The sequence below is a fragment of the Hermetia illucens genome, chromosome 2, assembly GCF_905115235.1.
Source record: "Hermetia illucens chromosome 2, iHerIll2.2.curated.20191125, whole genome shotgun sequence".
NCBI classification, from domain to species: Eukaryota; Metazoa; Arthropoda; class Insecta; order Diptera; family Stratiomyidae; genus Hermetia; species Hermetia illucens.
The window spans coordinates 95,033,168-95,050,114 of NC_051850.1; the positions used below are offsets into that span (position 1 = coordinate 95,033,168).

The 16,947-nt window shown below is 42.8% G+C and overlaps 1 protein-coding gene across 5 annotated transcripts in view; it reads left to right on the top strand.

The window, feature by feature from the left end:
* The window catches only part of LOC119649762 (regulating synaptic membrane exocytosis protein 1), a 692,290-nt gene that overhangs the window by 545,322 nt on the left and 130,021 nt on the right, over nt 1-16,947 (top strand). For all 5 annotated transcript variants that reach the window (XM_038052056.1, XM_038052057.1, XM_038052059.1 and 2 more), the window contains one exon: nt 8,032-8,156. In XM_038052056.1, coding sequence (XP_037907984.1) covers nt 8,032-8,156 — 125 coding nt within the window. The remainder of the gene's footprint in view (nt 1-8,031; nt 8,157-16,947) is intronic.

Consider the following 16,947-nt stretch of genomic DNA (forward strand, 5'->3'; position numbering starts at 1 on the left):
CCACATATTTCCGTAGAATAACCTGTGAAAAGACAAAAAAAAATAAGTTTATTGCCCTCAATGAAGGGCGTGTTTCAATTGGCGACAGCGAAGGAGCGTCAAAAGAATAACAGTAATCCAGCTCCTGAAGAATTGGAGTCGGAATACGCAGATCGCCGGAATTATGGCGAGAAGGAACGCCCAAAAACGGGTCCCTCCATCTCGGGACAACCGGATCGAACTGAATAAACCTCGCGGGATCTCAACGCCAACGTGCTCGTAGACTCGAGCTCGAACTTTTTCTCAGTGAACACAATCCCCAAATAATACTCCTGTATGAAACTAGGCTACACCACTGTCATAACCCCTCATTTCCCAATTTTAACCTTTTGCGTACCAACAGACACCATCTTAACTAATCAAAAAACACCCTTGCCGGAGGCATTGCGATATTGGTCTCCGACAAGTTCCTAGCCGCGCAACTATTTCTGCTCCTCAATGCCCTCAACTCCATCAAGGTAACTATTGCGTCACTAGAAACCACGTTTGGCTTTGTTTAGATCGTTCCCCTAGACTGTCCTAATCAGTTCTTTGGCTCGAACGCTCCTTCCACCATCAGATTGTTCTGTGAGAACCAACATCGCTCATCTGGAAAATCATGGTCCCTAGCCTCGGGAGGAGACTTATACGCCAGACTTACTTCTTGGTTTCAACAGAAGTCGTAAGTTGCACGGCTGATTGATCAAATCCCGCTGCACATAACATCTCCCTTTTTACCCCGCTGTTCTCTAATTACAATGTTACTGCCACCCGTACCTTGACCACTTTCAGATTAGCATCAACACGAGCATAAATTCCAAACCAAATACGTTTGCATTCCTGAAAATCAGCAGCAATGACCACTATCCCGTTTTGTTTCAAATTCTACTTCCCGATAGAGTCATCCGCCAGCTGGCGGCTTATTAACCAATCGCTTAGATCCTATCAAGATCCTTAAATATGCCGATGGCCTCGTAATTTACATCTCGATGAAAGACATACTGTGGGCAAGCTCGTCTAAATGTATATTTAGATGATGATGATTTAGATGATTACCGAACGTGGAAACTAGCCCTTAACCCTCAAAAATATCAATAGATCGTCTTCCATGGGAGTAAAATCAGGATAATTCCCTAAACTCACTTCTGAGAGTGCAATAAATTCACTTGAAATAGAAAACTTAGACCTTCTATAACTTTGTTAATAATAGTTGCCTTGCCTTCAAACTTCAGAATTATGTCACTTAAGGGGGGTTTTCGAGTAAATTCCTAAAATATAGTAATATGCTATTGTTAACCTCATTTGATCAAATATCGTAATGGGATGTACTTTAGCGATGTAACATTATGATTTTGTTCAGAGTTCTCGGTTGGTTTTGAGTCCTCACTCCCCTGCGTTTCACCCAATAGCAGAAAGAAGATCACTTTCGAAAAGGACTCTTTGATTTGATGCCCCACATGACCATATTCTGTGAAGAAAAAGGTTTCTCCCCCTTTGCCATATTAGCCATTAGATGGTATTCTCACCAAATTTCCTGACGACATCTCCAACCGTTTCCGAACTAATCTTGTGTAGTTGATGACATAGACGGACAGACGGATATTGGATAATGTGGGGGAGAAGGTCATATATTCCGGGAGTGCAAGGCTCACCATGTATGTATGTATGCTTTTCAGGGAGAGAAAAGGCATTGACTGTCGGTACAGCGCAAGAAAAACAATGAAGAAATGAGAAGAAATGAGGTTAATGCAACTTCAAAACCTACTACCGCTGACCATCTATGAGAAGGGTGTTAATCATTAATCAGCGAGCCTTAAAATGAGAGATTACCTTAGGAGATATTTTTCCTTTTTATTGGCTAAAAGTATTTCGTAATATGTTCAAATACGTCTTTCAGTTACCGACTGTCCCCTTCTTAAGTGTTTTATCTTTTGAAAAATTTGCACATATTACCAAATACTTTAAGCCAATAAAAACGAAAAATATCGTCTAAGTAATCCTTCATTTTACGACTTCTGTAAACAAACTGCCTCCTAATTCAAACCAGCAAGCCTTATCTTAGCAATAAGAGTGGTGTTTTAACACTAATGTAACTGGCAAGGCGGAAATATGATCGGGTGGAAACCAAGTCATGCAAGGAGTGGCGGAGTTTCCAGAAGCTAGATTCACCAGGGCTAAAATAGCTGACATCGACATATATAGTTCCTATGCTTCACCAACCGCGACGATAGCAGAATACGAAAAAATGCTGTATCATGGTTTATGGATGCAAGAAGTCGCCACCCGAAAATTATAGCGGGTGATTTCAATAGTCGGTTTGACATATGTGAGTACCATATTGGTGGGGAGAATGGTCTGGTTTGTTAATAAGCACTATAGTCATGGCAACCACCAGGTAATTTTCCTCCAAATCGAATATGGACCATGCGGCAATGTGCGTTCCCATGGAGTCGGGGATCAACATTGGCGCATGGAAAACTTTGAAGGGGATGCATTCATAGAAATGCTATTGGGAGGCCACAATTCCAGACTTGCAGAGTTCCAGAAAAGGTAGCATGACTGATGGGATGCATAATGAGAGCATGCGACGCTGCCATTCCGAGGCGGCGAGTCCTCATAGTAGGTAGTGAAGCTATTGGTGGAACGAAGAAAACGCGGAGTTACGGGTTGATTGTCTTTGAGCAAGAAGGATCTCTCATCGATCTAAAGGAAGACTAGACTTCGACGTGAAAAGGAAGTATTCGTGAACCTTTAAAGTGGATTTAAGCAGGCTACACGGACCAGCAACCAAGAATGACTTCAAGAATTTTGCGCTGAACCTGACGAAAACTCCGGGGTCGTTATGAAAACGATAAGAGGGCGACCACCAGAACTGACTTGCTCATATCTTCTTCTTGATAAATCTTGTAGAAATTTGCCGGAGAATAATAAAGCTCCCGGTTTGAATACTACTCACAATAGAACGCAATATTAAGACCAGACCCGACTGCATGATAGAAGAAACTTTCATTGCTTGGTAGAAGGAGCAAAAACTAATTTTCCTACCGAAGTCCAATAAGGTCCGATACATCTACAATAGCCTATGGTATACTATACATATAATATACGGATGGCTTATCGGAGTGACAAGTTATTTTTTGGCAAGCTCATTCAAGGGTCAACGCCGTAGACGTGGTTTTGAAGTTAGCTGAGACACGATGTCGCCTTATAAATGCGCTGCCGTGGTAACATTGAACGTCACAAATACATTCAATTCAATCAGCTGAGAATGGTTGAAAAGCTCATCGGCTAAAACAGGTGTCCCTAGTAATTGGACTAAGCTCTGGAAGCTCTTAGAAAGGGCACTTTGGTACTAAACGGACGAGGGACATAAGCCGTACACCGTCAGAGCGGGAGTACAACCACGTCAATATTCAGTCTGTGGAAGGTGATGTACAATGAATCCGTGTTCTTCGCGTGCCAAAGGAAGTGACGATAATCGGTTTTGCAGATGATCTAGCCATGATGGTCGTCGCGAAAACCTAAAGACGTTGCGCTAGCACCATGAAAGCGTGGCTGGAGATGGTTTCGCTGAACCTTACGGAACGAAGGATGGAGGGGATTTTGTTTACCAACCGTAAAATGACTACATCGTCACTTCAAAGCCGGTTATCTTATTTATTTGGAGGTGGCCATATCTATGCTCGAAAACCAAGCAGAGGAGGGTAAAAATACAGGAATGGTCCCGACGGACTGAATGGTACCTTAATATGAGCCAAGCAAAAATAAACCACTTTCACCTTTGCTGTGGTTATATTTTGTGTCATACCCGTGTATATTGAGTATCGTTACCAGAACAATGAATGAATGAATTCTAATTTCCACTTCTATTTTTAAGGTTTCGTTAAAAACAAAGTCTTGTATAAAATTGTTTCACTGTCTGCCTGTCTGTTCCGCAGTCTGTTGTCTGTTTATCATACTCACTTTTCTGAGAACGGTCCAATTATTGGCATGAAATTCAGTAGAAAGGTTGGAACTGTGAATCCCTATACATCCAGCTAATTAGGCAGTTCGATTTTGAATTGAGGATGAGTGTAAGATTTGTTCCGCCAAATACAGCCATGCGAGGTACTTTCGTACTTTCCGAAGTAAAGATTAGTTTTGGCATTGGTTCCAAAGGAGAGGATCGCGGGGGTCCGAAAGGAGCCAATTCCTTCAAGGACCCGTTCTCAAAAACTCAAACAAAAATCTGAAAATAAGTATGACGCACATGGTATCTATGCCTTAAAAATACCCTGCGTTGCGATATCTTCTCAAATACAGTTAATTTACGGCGCAAAATAGTTTTCGATATGTAGCGTGATTCTGCAAAGTGGTGGAAATGGAACTATTATTAACAAAAATATAGTGGATCGTCAAATTACCCCTCTCTAAGAGTTAAATGTGTGTAGCACATCGAATTAAACATGCAATTAAAGCTTGAAGGCAACGATGCATCGAATTGGGAAGGTATTGAATCACATGGGGAAAGTCGCACCGCGTCCTTAAAGAACCTACTTCACGATCTTATGTGTAAACAAGTTGGAATACCAGAAAGTGGTGCTTCGGGTATAAAGGTTTTCTGTTCAGCTTATTTGAGAAATCTTCTGTGCTCATTTTTCCTTTCATGTATGGCTAAAAACCCAAAATATTGCTTCATATTTTTTTCAAACTACAGGGTATAAGTGCATATTACAGATGTTATGCTCAACAAACAAACAAACAAGCACTGCCTATTACCGAATACTGAGTATACACAAACATCCAGAATTGTACACATATTTCCGATTTACTTTGTGCACAAAAGCCTGCATGAGTACATATACGGAACGCATATCGAACACCCCTAGTTTAATGTATCTATCTGAATTAGGCACTACCCCAAAGCTTCATTACCGTTTACATATAAATATATACATACATACATCTCGTGTAATTGATATTGATATTTAAATGATTGAACTAACTTTATTTGTGCACATTTCGGGACAGGATGCATTTTGAGGCCTAGATTTCGTTTATATACGCTACTGTGATTTTTTTCAGATTTTTCGGTTGGATAGGTTCTGAGAACGAGACCTGTTACACTTGAGGATCATATTTTGGCCCCTCACTCCCCTACGTTCCAGTCGATATCAAATTGGGCCAATTTAGAAAAGTACTAATTGAGCCCTTTCATTTGATACCATGACTGTATTCTGTGAAAAGTATTTTGTACCTGCCTTTCGCAAAATGGCACCACTACGCAAAGGGATTCACACGCCACACGTTTTCACCAAATTTCGTGACAATCGGTCCAGCAGTTACCGAATAAATGGGGTGTTACAGACAGATAGACAGACCGATGCCGATAATATAGCATTGGTTCTAGTCCCAAAGCATCTAGATGATGCTGAGTTATACTCTTGCGAAGCAACCATTGTTATTAAGACCTGGTGGAGAGCGCTGCACTGGCACTTGTGGAGGAAAAAACGGAAGTGGTCCTCACCACAAAGCGCCGGAAACGAAAATACACCCGAATTAGCATCAGCAATCACATCGTCACTTTCCTACCCAAATATTTTGGAGTAACAATAGACACAAGGTTAAGTTTGAAACAACATGTTCAATATGCTTGTGACGATTATGGCCCTGGCAAAAATAACGTCAAACGTAGGAGGGCACGGTATACTTGTAGCCTACTTGTTACTAGACAGTGAGCTCGATCTTGCTTCATGTTATCTCTATTTGAGAAAAGACACTTCGTAGATCATGTAATGCTCATAAATTGAGTGTGGCCCACAAGAGGACAGCCCCAATGCGTTTTCGGGTTTTAGAACTGCCGCAGATGAGGCTGCATACGTCATCTTCGGAATGATGCGAATTGACATCGTGGCAGATGAAATGACGAGTATATACGATTTGAAGCCAGTCTCTCCTTTGCCGCAGATGAAAAACGACGGAAAGATCCGTAAGTAGATGGCAGGATCATTGGAACCACTCGGGAAAGAGCCAGTAGTCACACAAGTTGATCTCTACCATCAAGGAGTAGCTGGGGAGACAAACTAGAGAGATTAATTATAATCTCACCCAGTTTCTGACGGGTCATGGGAGATATTGCCAGTACCTCTACAGGTTCAAATAAGATAATTTGCCCAATTGTCCAAACCGCGAGGGAGTCCCCGAAAATCCATAACAAGAGTGGAGAAATAGTTAAAGTGAGCCAACTCCGCCCCACGATGTAATACTTGAGGGTGGTTCCATGGGACAGGAGGGAGTCGGGGGTGGTTTTAGTGGGTAAAAATCCCACACTGGCGTGTCCAGGCCAGAGTCTTTTGATGACTTCCACCTCCTTACAAACAAGTCGGAATACCGGAAACTCGCGCTTCGGGTATAAAGGTTTTGTGTTCATCTTTTGTAAGAAATATCACCGCACATTTTTCCGTCCGTATGTAGTTACAAATCATATTTCATATTTTTTCAAACTACAAGATATGCATACATATTTCAGACATAGAGATTATTCTCACCCTAAACAAACAAACTGCCTATTATTGAATACTGTACGTATCCATGCACTTTATATGATGGTACTTATATTTCCGGTTTATTTCATGCACAAAAGTATACATATGTACATATATAGTACGTATTTGAATACCGCAGGTTTAATATACAAATATATCTGTCTGGTTTAACTACTAACCCGCAAACTTCATTAGCACGCCTACATTCATATACAAAACCAAAAACTTAAAGTAAAATGTTTCTTTATAACCCCCCATTCATATCAGCTGACTTTGTTGTGGTATTAACGAATTGATATGGGATGATGACGTCATCCACGTTGCAGAATGCACGACATTCACAAAAAATGGCAAAGTTTCACCCTCTACAACTTTGTTAATAATAGTTGGATTTTCTTCAAACTTGACCAAATTGTGCCTTATGTCGTCCTTTACCTAAAAATTTTGTAGTTGTCTGTAGTTTCCGGCTAAATTTGTAAAATATGCTAATATACTATTATTAACTTTATTTATGCAGATATCGGAACCGGATGTATTTTGAGCCCTAGATTTCGTAGTAATTTTTTTCAAATTTGTTGGTTGGATAGGATCTGAGAACGAGACTTGTTACACTTTCTGATGTCATATTTTGAGCCCTCACTCCCCTATGTTTCCGCCGCTATCTAATATGGAACCAGTTACAAAAAGCACTAATTAGGCCCTTTCATTGGATACCCCACATTTTATCAAAAAAAAAGTCGCATCCTCCATTCACGTGTATGGGAAGCCCCCTTAACCTTAACACCAAATGACGCTACTTGCTGCATGTAAAGTGAAAAATAGATCACTTTCCTGCAAATTTTCATGCCAATCGGTCTAGTCGTTTCGGAATAAATCGGGTGTGACAGACAAACAGACGGGCAGACGTACATTGACTCGATTCTAATTAAAAAATGTCATCGAATCTATTCTAATGAGGTTTGGTTTCACAACTTTCGGTTCTAAGGAGATTAAAGTTAATCAAAAATCTTATCTACCGTTATCAGACGAGGGGTTTTACACGAAATTTCGTAACAATGGGATCAACTATTTTCGAGAAGTTGCTTGTGACACACAACGAACAGAAAAGCAGACCGTAAATCGCTTTTAATTAAAAACTAGGTGCGCGGTGAGAATGCGATGAAAGGTTGGCGAATTTCATTTACTATGTAACTGTGTATTTTTATCATCGCATGCAGGAAAATTGACGAAGACATAATTAGCAAATTCTGCACTCCTTATATCTTCTGCAATATTTCGCCCTGCACTGAATGTTTCAAATTAAACTTTAGCTTAAATGGGAGATGGTCATAGTGCACACGGCCACTTGGTAATCACAAAGAACTCAGCTTGACGTAAAACGCTCTCAAGATTCTCAATTTTCCGGTCTTGCTTTTCTAACGTAATTGAAATAATTTCGAATAATAAGCTTTACAATAACGATTACAATTTCCATTTTTCCCTCCTGTAGCACGCGGCTTTGGAATGCGAGTTGTTGGTGGCAAAACAGGAGCCGATGGCCGACTATTCGCTTACATTGTGTGGACAGTTCCAGGAGGACCTGCAGAAAAAGGTGGCTTACAACAAGGCGATAAGGTAATACTCAACACTGTAATTTTGTTAACTTCTGTCCTTTTATATCATTTTCTATTCGCACCTGGCACCAAGGATCCTTCTCGTGAACCCCCTTTTCTTGCTTCTCCGTAATACATTTGGTTTTGGTGTCGGGTAAATAAATAAAGAAAATCTGAGAAAAAATAATATCATCCAAATGAAAAACGCAACAAAAGATAAACCTTATCTTGTTGAAACAATAAAAGGACAACCTGGTCGAGGGGTGGGAAATGGCACCTTTTTTAGAGGCAAGATATTAAGAAACACTTCGGGGCTGTTGATGAAGGAGGACTCACCGTTCAGGATGGGATTCATGCTGAAAAACGAGCCTACCGACTAGCTTTGTTTGGCCTGGCTTTTGTTGGTCTGGCCAAATACTTATCAGGTCTAGGTAACGTAGGCGTTCTCTTTTTATAAAGACATTTTGAGGGATGAAGGGCACGCGAAAGTCGCATGACATATTTCTTACTTAAGATTCAAAAGAAAAGCCTTCGTCGTATCTTCCAAAGCATTCGCTTGAGAAAAAACAAACGTTTAATATCTAATAAAAAGACTTTATGATGAATGAAAAGAGAATTCATAAGTGTCAACAACATCAGTGGATTCAAGTGGAAGCCACGAAAGCGAAAAATTACGGGAAAAGTTGACAGGAACATAAAGCTATTTTGGTTTTTCATTAATAATACAAAGTAAACATTGTCTGATGAATGAGTTTGCAAAAGGTGTATTTGATAGGGCGAGAGACATTCTTACTGACCCAATTAATTTTGACACTTCAGTGATCTTTAGAAAATGGTACGTACACATGGTCCATTTAGTCTAGGTCAAAGAAAACACGTTATATTTATCAATATGCATGCGAGTTATTCGAGTGCTGTAGTTAGTTAAGTTTCTTGTAACAAATATCAGAGAAACAATTACAATGGACTGTAGTTACCATTGCGAGTCAAAGAGCATTAATTGAAAGCCTAATAAGTTATAATCAAATGCTTTAAGATGCACCCTGGTGGACTAGCCTTTTCGATAACGTCTGTCTCTCTCGTGTCATTATCAAAATTTCCACATGCTGCTCGACCGTAAAACTTGTGGTTTCGGAACACGCCCATATATGTATGTAGTTATACTACATTTATAGTACGTCTCCTACTTTCTGGAGAACAGTCTCTGATGAGATTGTGCTTCAGGTTAGTTTTCATCACATTTAATGCTGCGCAAGTGATAAGCTCACATTGGCGTGACAATCAAAAGATGAATACAAACGTCCATGCAGGCTGCGATTTAAACCCAGGGCAAGAAGGAGGAGCGCTCTACGTCCTTAACAATCGCGCTGATCTCCGTAGTAGCCAAAATAATCATAAGATATCAATAGAGATATTAAGTTTAACTCATCCAAATACTGAGTGAACAGAACCCGGTCTGAAGGAGGTCTCAGGGACAGTCATCACGTGGTACTTCACTTTTACCTGGATGGATTGAAATTCTATCATATCATGAAAGTATAGAGGTGTGGGGTTCACACTGGCGAAGGGCAATAGAATCATATCAGTTTGTATGATTGGATCCACATAAATTGAGTAATGAGGAGGAGTAAGGAGGAGGACATGGGCACTGCTGTCTCTCCAAATTCGCAATTCGTAAAAAAATCAAATGAGGGGATCGAACCTCTGACGCAATTCGGTGACGGAAACCGAGTTATTTCCCTTCCAATGCATACGCGTTTAACTGTTTTCTATTTTACATTAAACTAAGCTTATGTCGAAAGATATAAAGGTTGGTCCAATTAACCTGCAGCATACCAAAGCCTCATCCTATCTGGCGTGTGCGACGCGGGCAAAACTGCAGGGCTATGCTTATATATGTATTTCTGGTGCAAGAGCCATTGGTTCGGTTTAGCAAAACTTATAGCACTGCATCAGTTAAGGAAGCTACGATCTCGCGTCTTGATGTCAAGACGGTTAGAGCCAACCTTACTGAGACAGTTTTGTTCCCAGGACCTAGTTAGGTTCATCTTAATAGTGGGGAAAAAAACAACTCTGCTTATTCACTCTATGATCCTTCCTGTCCTCCACTGATGCAAGAAACAAGCGACTTCGAACTCTTATGACATGAACGCTCCACTTATTTGTTAGGGGAATAGCAAATGCGGAGAGAAGCTATTTGATTTCATTACTTCAACTAATCTCCTGACTGCAAACATAGGGTGCGTCCCTATGTTGATGGGACCAAGAAGAAGTGATGTAATTGAGCCAACAATCTGTACTTCAAAGATGTTGGAGTTTTTTATGCACTGGCGGGTACTAGATGAAGATCATAGATGCCTAGAGTTCAGTCTGAAAATTTCAGCGGAACAGTCTGTAATCTAAAGTGGTAATCCTAAGAAAGCGGATTAAACAAGGCTCAATAAATTTGTTCACAATAAAATGCTGCTTCTTAGGCGAGTAAGGTCTCCTTTGGCGCTAGAAGATAAATTGGAAACTCTGAATCGCACACAAGGCAAATGCGGTAAAACGGTTCCATGGTGGAACTGACAAGTACAAAAACTCAGGAAACCAACCAGACGTCTTTCGGTTAAACTTCCGGAGTTCAAAGTGGGAAGAAAAGGAGCTCGTTAAGTGTTCCAAACGAGACCCCTTTAAAGCATAGTGTGATGAACTGAAATGCGAAAGGGAGAGTTTATGGCTTTATACTGTCCTCATGGATGAGTCGGCCAAGTTGGTCTCTCTTGGAACCCGGATAGTACTTTCACGAACTCCAGACTAGAATCAGTACAGGCCCTCTTGGAAGTACATCATACTGGAAAATTTGCAAACCGTTCAACATGTAAGTTTTGCATGGTGAATTGTAACACTAAAGTGACAGCCGCCATACTGTCCTTTGAACACTTCAAAGCACCTGGCCTGGATGGTATCTATTCAGTAATGCTAAGGCGAAGTATAGATCGCTTAAAGCGACAGCCAAGAAATATTCTTCTAGCAACCGATGGAGACTTTTGATGTAGGAGAATTGTATACTTTGTGTGATCAACTAGTGGCTTCCAAAAGATAACATTGTGACCCTGATGGGTATTATGAATGCGAAGATAGGCTCTGCTAACACCTAACTCGGATATATGATAGGAGTTATGGTCTTAGTAACCGTAACATTTAACAATGAAAGGTTTGTGGACTGCAACTTCCACCGCAGGTTATCGATGGCACAGAGCCTGCCACTAAATCAGTTGGGTTTCGACTGACTGGCAACATGAGATCAACCACATCACGATCAGCAGACTATTTGAAAGTTGTCTTTTGAATTTACTTAACTGAAGAGGTGCTGATGTCGGTCTCGAAAGAGGCTATCACCTGACGGCCACTTAATTTCATTTGTAAGCTATCACAAATAACAACGATTTCGCTGCAGTATACAGCACCACGAAAATGATTGCAAGTAGTCGTAAGTCATTCGACGAGGAGACATTAACGATTGAATTCTTATCCACGATGATAAGCAGCTCAGGAAATGGAAAAGACACTCTATCACTATTCTGAATTGTATAACATCCGGCGATGTTGATCATGTGGTGGATGATATGGTAAGAAATGATAATATACGGATATGGACTCCCCGCGCAAATAGAAGACAAATCAAAAGGTGTATAACCACGAGTTTTGACGGTTGCCCTGCTATGAATCTGAAATCTTTCCGGGCGAGTAAAAAAAAGGGGTCGTTAAAATTTCGGAGAAGAGCTCCTGACTTGATTGCAATGGAGAGCAGGCTAACTTCCGCTCTGGATATTCTTATACCGACACACGAGGGTACAAAGTCTAGACCGCTCTTTGACAATTTCGCGAAAGCTTTCAATCAAGTGAACAAAGAATGTACCTAAACCGACATAACTATTAGTTGTCTTGAGAGCGATATATGATGGTGCAAAATGTCACGTGCTGAATCAAGGTAAAATCTAAGAGGAATTCGAGGTCCAAAACAGAATCTGTCAGAGTTGCGTTTTTTCACTGAAATTTTTTCTTCACGATATTAGTGACACTCATCATGCTGTATCAGCTGGAGAACGTGGAGGGATCAAATGGACTATGTCATCTTTCCTCAAATGGTTTTCGATTTGGAAAAGACTGATAGCCAGGAAGATAAACAACAAAACCCAGGTTGTTAGACTGGCTGGCCATTCCACTCTTCCCATTTGCATTAATTGGCAGAATATTGGTGGTGTTAATCAATTTGTATATCTATTAAGCGTTGTTTTTGCGGAGTAAACTTGATGCCGTCCGACGCACTATCAGCGTTAAATTCGTTTTCGTTGCTTTGTCCAAAATTTGGAAATACAACATTCTCAACATTAAGATCAAGTTGAGGCTATTCTATGCCAATGTTCCTTTTGTCTTGTAATAATGGCGTAGTACAAGGGAAGCTACCACCGCTGTTACTCAAAAATACCAAGCTTCCAACAACTCCTGCCTGAGTCGTATCATCTCAGTATTCTGGCCTAAGACGATAACTAACGAAAAACTTTCAACAAGAACGGGCCAGATACATGTTTATGAGGAAGCGAAAGTGGCAGTGAATAGGTCACACATTATGCGGCGGTCACTCTATTATGATTTATGACATACAGTGGAACCCATAATCCCAGGGTGGGCGAAGGGGGCGGCCCTAGAACCAGGTATATTAGAACAGTAGTGGAGGAGTGCAAGGTTCTCGATAAATCGTGAAGCGAGTGCTTTTCAGGAATCCGGTAGCGATTGCAAAAAAAGAAAGAAAAACACAGTTCATCACATGTAGTCGGCAGTGCAAACACACGGTGGAAGATGTCTTCAAGACTATCCTGGATATCATGGGAATACGGGGAAAAATCAAAGAAATCGAGACCACCATGAAACAATGTGGACGCATATGAGGGCTACCACGTTGCCAATATACCTGCTGAAGATCGAAATAACACGGACCTAGGCAACAATATCCTAATGGCCTGGGTTAGCAATTCAAAAATAATATTAGCAAAAATGTTGACGGAAAATGAATACTAAGATGTTTGTTTAAATAAAGTAAATTGTAGCCAGAAGAGGAAGATCGTTCTTTCTTAAGATTTTGCGTAAAATAAAACCCTATTAACCCTGAACTGGAGTCGTGGGTTCAAAACGGACCCCACTGTTGCTCCATTATTTCTAATTTTTAACTTAGGCGCATGCTCATATAAATTGTTTCATTACGTCATGTGCAGCGGTGGATGCCAAACGTAGGGTGGTTAGTCTTTGCTGAAAGCAGAAAGGCAAATGACTTGGGGTTCAAATCTACGAGAACATGTACATATTTCTATTTCCAGCACTCTCTAACCAAGCCTTAATAACACTGATTGCTCCGCTTCAGTACAACTCAGCATCCTCGAGCTGATTTGCGGCCACAACCAGTGCTATATCATCGGCGTAACCCACCACCGCGGCCTCCTCGGCAACTGGAAGGTTAAGTACATCATTATACGTGATGTTCCAGAGTAGTGGACCCAGTGCAGAGCCCTGTGGGGCATTCGTTGGGACAACGTACTCCTTGGGTCCAACATTAGTATTATTATTATGTCCGTCTGTCCGTGTGTTCGTTTGTCCGTCTGTCCGTCTGTCCGTCTGTCCGTCTGTCCGTCTGTCCGTCTGTCCGTCTGTCTGTCTGTCCATCTGTCCGTCTGTCCGTCTGTTCGTCTGCCGTCTGTCCGTCTGTCCGTCTGTCCGTCTGTCCGTCTGTCCATCTGTCCGTCTCTCCGTCTGTCCGTCTGTCCGTCTTTTTCTTTTTTTTTTTTTTTTGAGGAGGTGGAAATTTTCAAAAGACACTGGTCTGGACACACCAGCGTGTGGGATTTTTACCCACTAAAACCACCCCGCCTCCCTCCCTGCCCCGCGGAACCACCAGAAGGTATTACATCACGGGGCGGAGTCAGCTCACTCTAGCTTAATCCCATTTCTTCTTGACGCGGCGCGCGTGACCGCGCTTTTCTTCTTTCCTCTGCCTTTCGCAATTTATCTTGAATTGATGCGATCATGGAGTGGACCGCATCCCAATTCTCTTGATGTGCTAGCATTTTCGGCACCAGATTTTTCTGGTACCAGCACCTCTCCTAGAGTCTCCTCTAGGTTCCTCCTTTCTTCCACAAATCTCGGACAGTGGAAGAATACATGCTCTGGGTCCTCTGGGACTCCATCGCAATTTGGACAGTCGGGCGAGGTCTCCAATTTAAACCTGTGAAGGTATTGGAGATATCCTCCATGTCCCGTGAGAAACTGGGTGAGATTATAATTAACCTCACCGTGTCGTCTCTCCAACCACTCCTTGATGGCAGGAATGAGCCTGTGAGCCTGTGCTGCGTTCCCACCGCTCTTGCCATCTATTTATGGATCTCTCCCTCTCAACCTTCTTCGTCTGCAATAAGGGAGAGATTGGCTTCGCATGGTATATATTCGCCATCTCATCTGCCAAGATGTCAATGGGCATCATTCCAGAGATGACGAATGCTGCATCATCTGAGACAGTCCTGAAGGCAGAGCATACCCTCATAGCTGTTCTCCTGTAGACTGCATTCAGTTTGCTAATGTTAACTGACATCCGCAACGCCTCGCTCCAAACTGGGGTCGCATAGAGCATGATTGAGGTCACCACCCTGGCTATAAGCAACCTAGAGGTATGCCGTGGCACTCCCACGTTCGGCATCATCCTCGCCAGGGCCATACTGGCAGTGGATGATTTATGACAAACATACTGTACGTGTTGCTTATAGCTGAGCTTCCTGTCTATCACCACCCCCAAGTATTTGATGGCCGGCTTTAATGTGATGATATGATTCCCGACTCTAACACAGGCGTAATTTCTCTTCCGGCGCTTCGTGATGAGGACCGCTTCTGTTTTTTCCTCCGCAAGCGTCAGACCAGAGCTCTCCAACCAACATTTGACAGCACTGATTGCCTCGCTTGAGTATAACTCAGCATCTTCGAGATGCTTTACGACAACAACCAGTGCAATGTCGTCAGCGTAACCCACCACTGTGGCTTCCTCCGGAAGGGGAAGATTAAGTACATCGTTGTACATGATGTTCCACAGTAGTGGGCCCAATACGGAGCCCTGCGGGACACCTGCGGAAACGACGTACTCCTGCGGTCCGTCATCAGTGTCGTACCAGAGCCTCCTTTCAGTTAAATAACTATCGACAATTGCGGCGAGATAGGCGGGAATACCAACCTTCGCTAGGGATTTCCGGATTAGATTCCAATTGGCTGAATTGAATGTATTTTTCACGTCCAGGGTTACTACCACGCAATATTTGCTGGTACTACCCTTTCCGTGGATTGCATCTTCGGCCAAGCCAGTAACCAATTTGATGGCATCAATGGTTCATCTGGCTTTACGGAATCCATACTGCCGATCTGAAAGGCCGCCTCGGCTCTCAACTACTGGGAGTAATCTATTATAGATTACCCGCTCTAACATTTTCCCCACCGTGTCCAAAAGACATATGGGTCGGTATGAGGATGGTTCACCTGGTGCTTTACCAGGCTTGGGCAGAAGCACCAACTTCTGCCGCTTCCATACCGCTGGAAATATTCCCTCGGACATGCACGCTTCGAACAACCCAGCAAACATGTCCGGCCTGGATTTCACGGCAAGCTTAAGGGCCTTATTCGGTACTCCGTCCAGACCCGGTGCTTTGTTGTCTCCTATTCTGCCGCAGATCTCCAGGAGCTCGTCTCTGGTGACTGGCGGGATTGCCGTCACATTCAGAGGTGGTTGGAATGTGTCGGTGTTCTCCTCTTGCTGGGGGAATAACCCCTGGATGATTTTCAACAAGAGGGCGGGGCACGTGATCTGCGGAGACGAACGGCCTCTAAATCGTCCCATCACGATTCCATAAGCTCTCCCCCACGGATTTACGTCCACTTCTGAGCAGAGCTCCCTAAAGCATTTCCTCTTGCTTCGCTGGATGGCGAGCTTGAGGGTTTTGCGGGCTGCCTTGTAGGCGCACTCTTTCTGCCCTTAATTGACTCTACCTACCGCCCTCTGAGCCACTCTTCTCGCTCGGTGGCAGGTTGATCGAAGGCCGGTCAGTTCATCATTCCACCAGTTGTTTGGTCTTCTACGGGGGAATGCGCACCTCCTAGGCATGGACGCGTCACATGCTTTGGCGATGCATTGAGCCAGATGGACAGCTCTTTCCGTAAAGGCGCCTGCTATATCAGGTTGATCCAACCACACCTCTAAGAAGCTCTGCTCATCCAAAGATTTTGCAGACCAGCCTGAAATCTTTTTCGGTTTCGAGCATGATAGCTTTTTCCCCTGAGGTTCGACATATGTCTCAAAGAAAACTGCCTGGTGATCGCTGTGGGTGTAGCGTTCGCTGACGTACCAGGACATACCACGCGCCTGCGAAGGGCTGACAAAGGTCAGGTCTACAACCGAGCCTGATCCCCCTTTTTGGAAGGTGTTTACAGCACCTTCGTTAGCCAAAACTATGCCCATCTGCGCAAAAGCTTCTAATAAACTGCGCCCCCTAGCATTTGATTCCCTACTACCCCACTCTAGGGCCCAAGCATTGAAATCACCAGCAATCACCTTTGGACTTCGTCCCTTCGCGTCGAGAACAAGATTATCAAGCATTTGCTCGAATTCAGACAGTGTCAAACTTGGCGGGGCGTAGCAGCTGTATACATATACACCACTTATTTTCGCCCACACAAAGCCACTGCCTGCCTGACTTGCAGTACATTGTATGACCTGTCGACCGCAAGCCCATATCGCCGCTCCA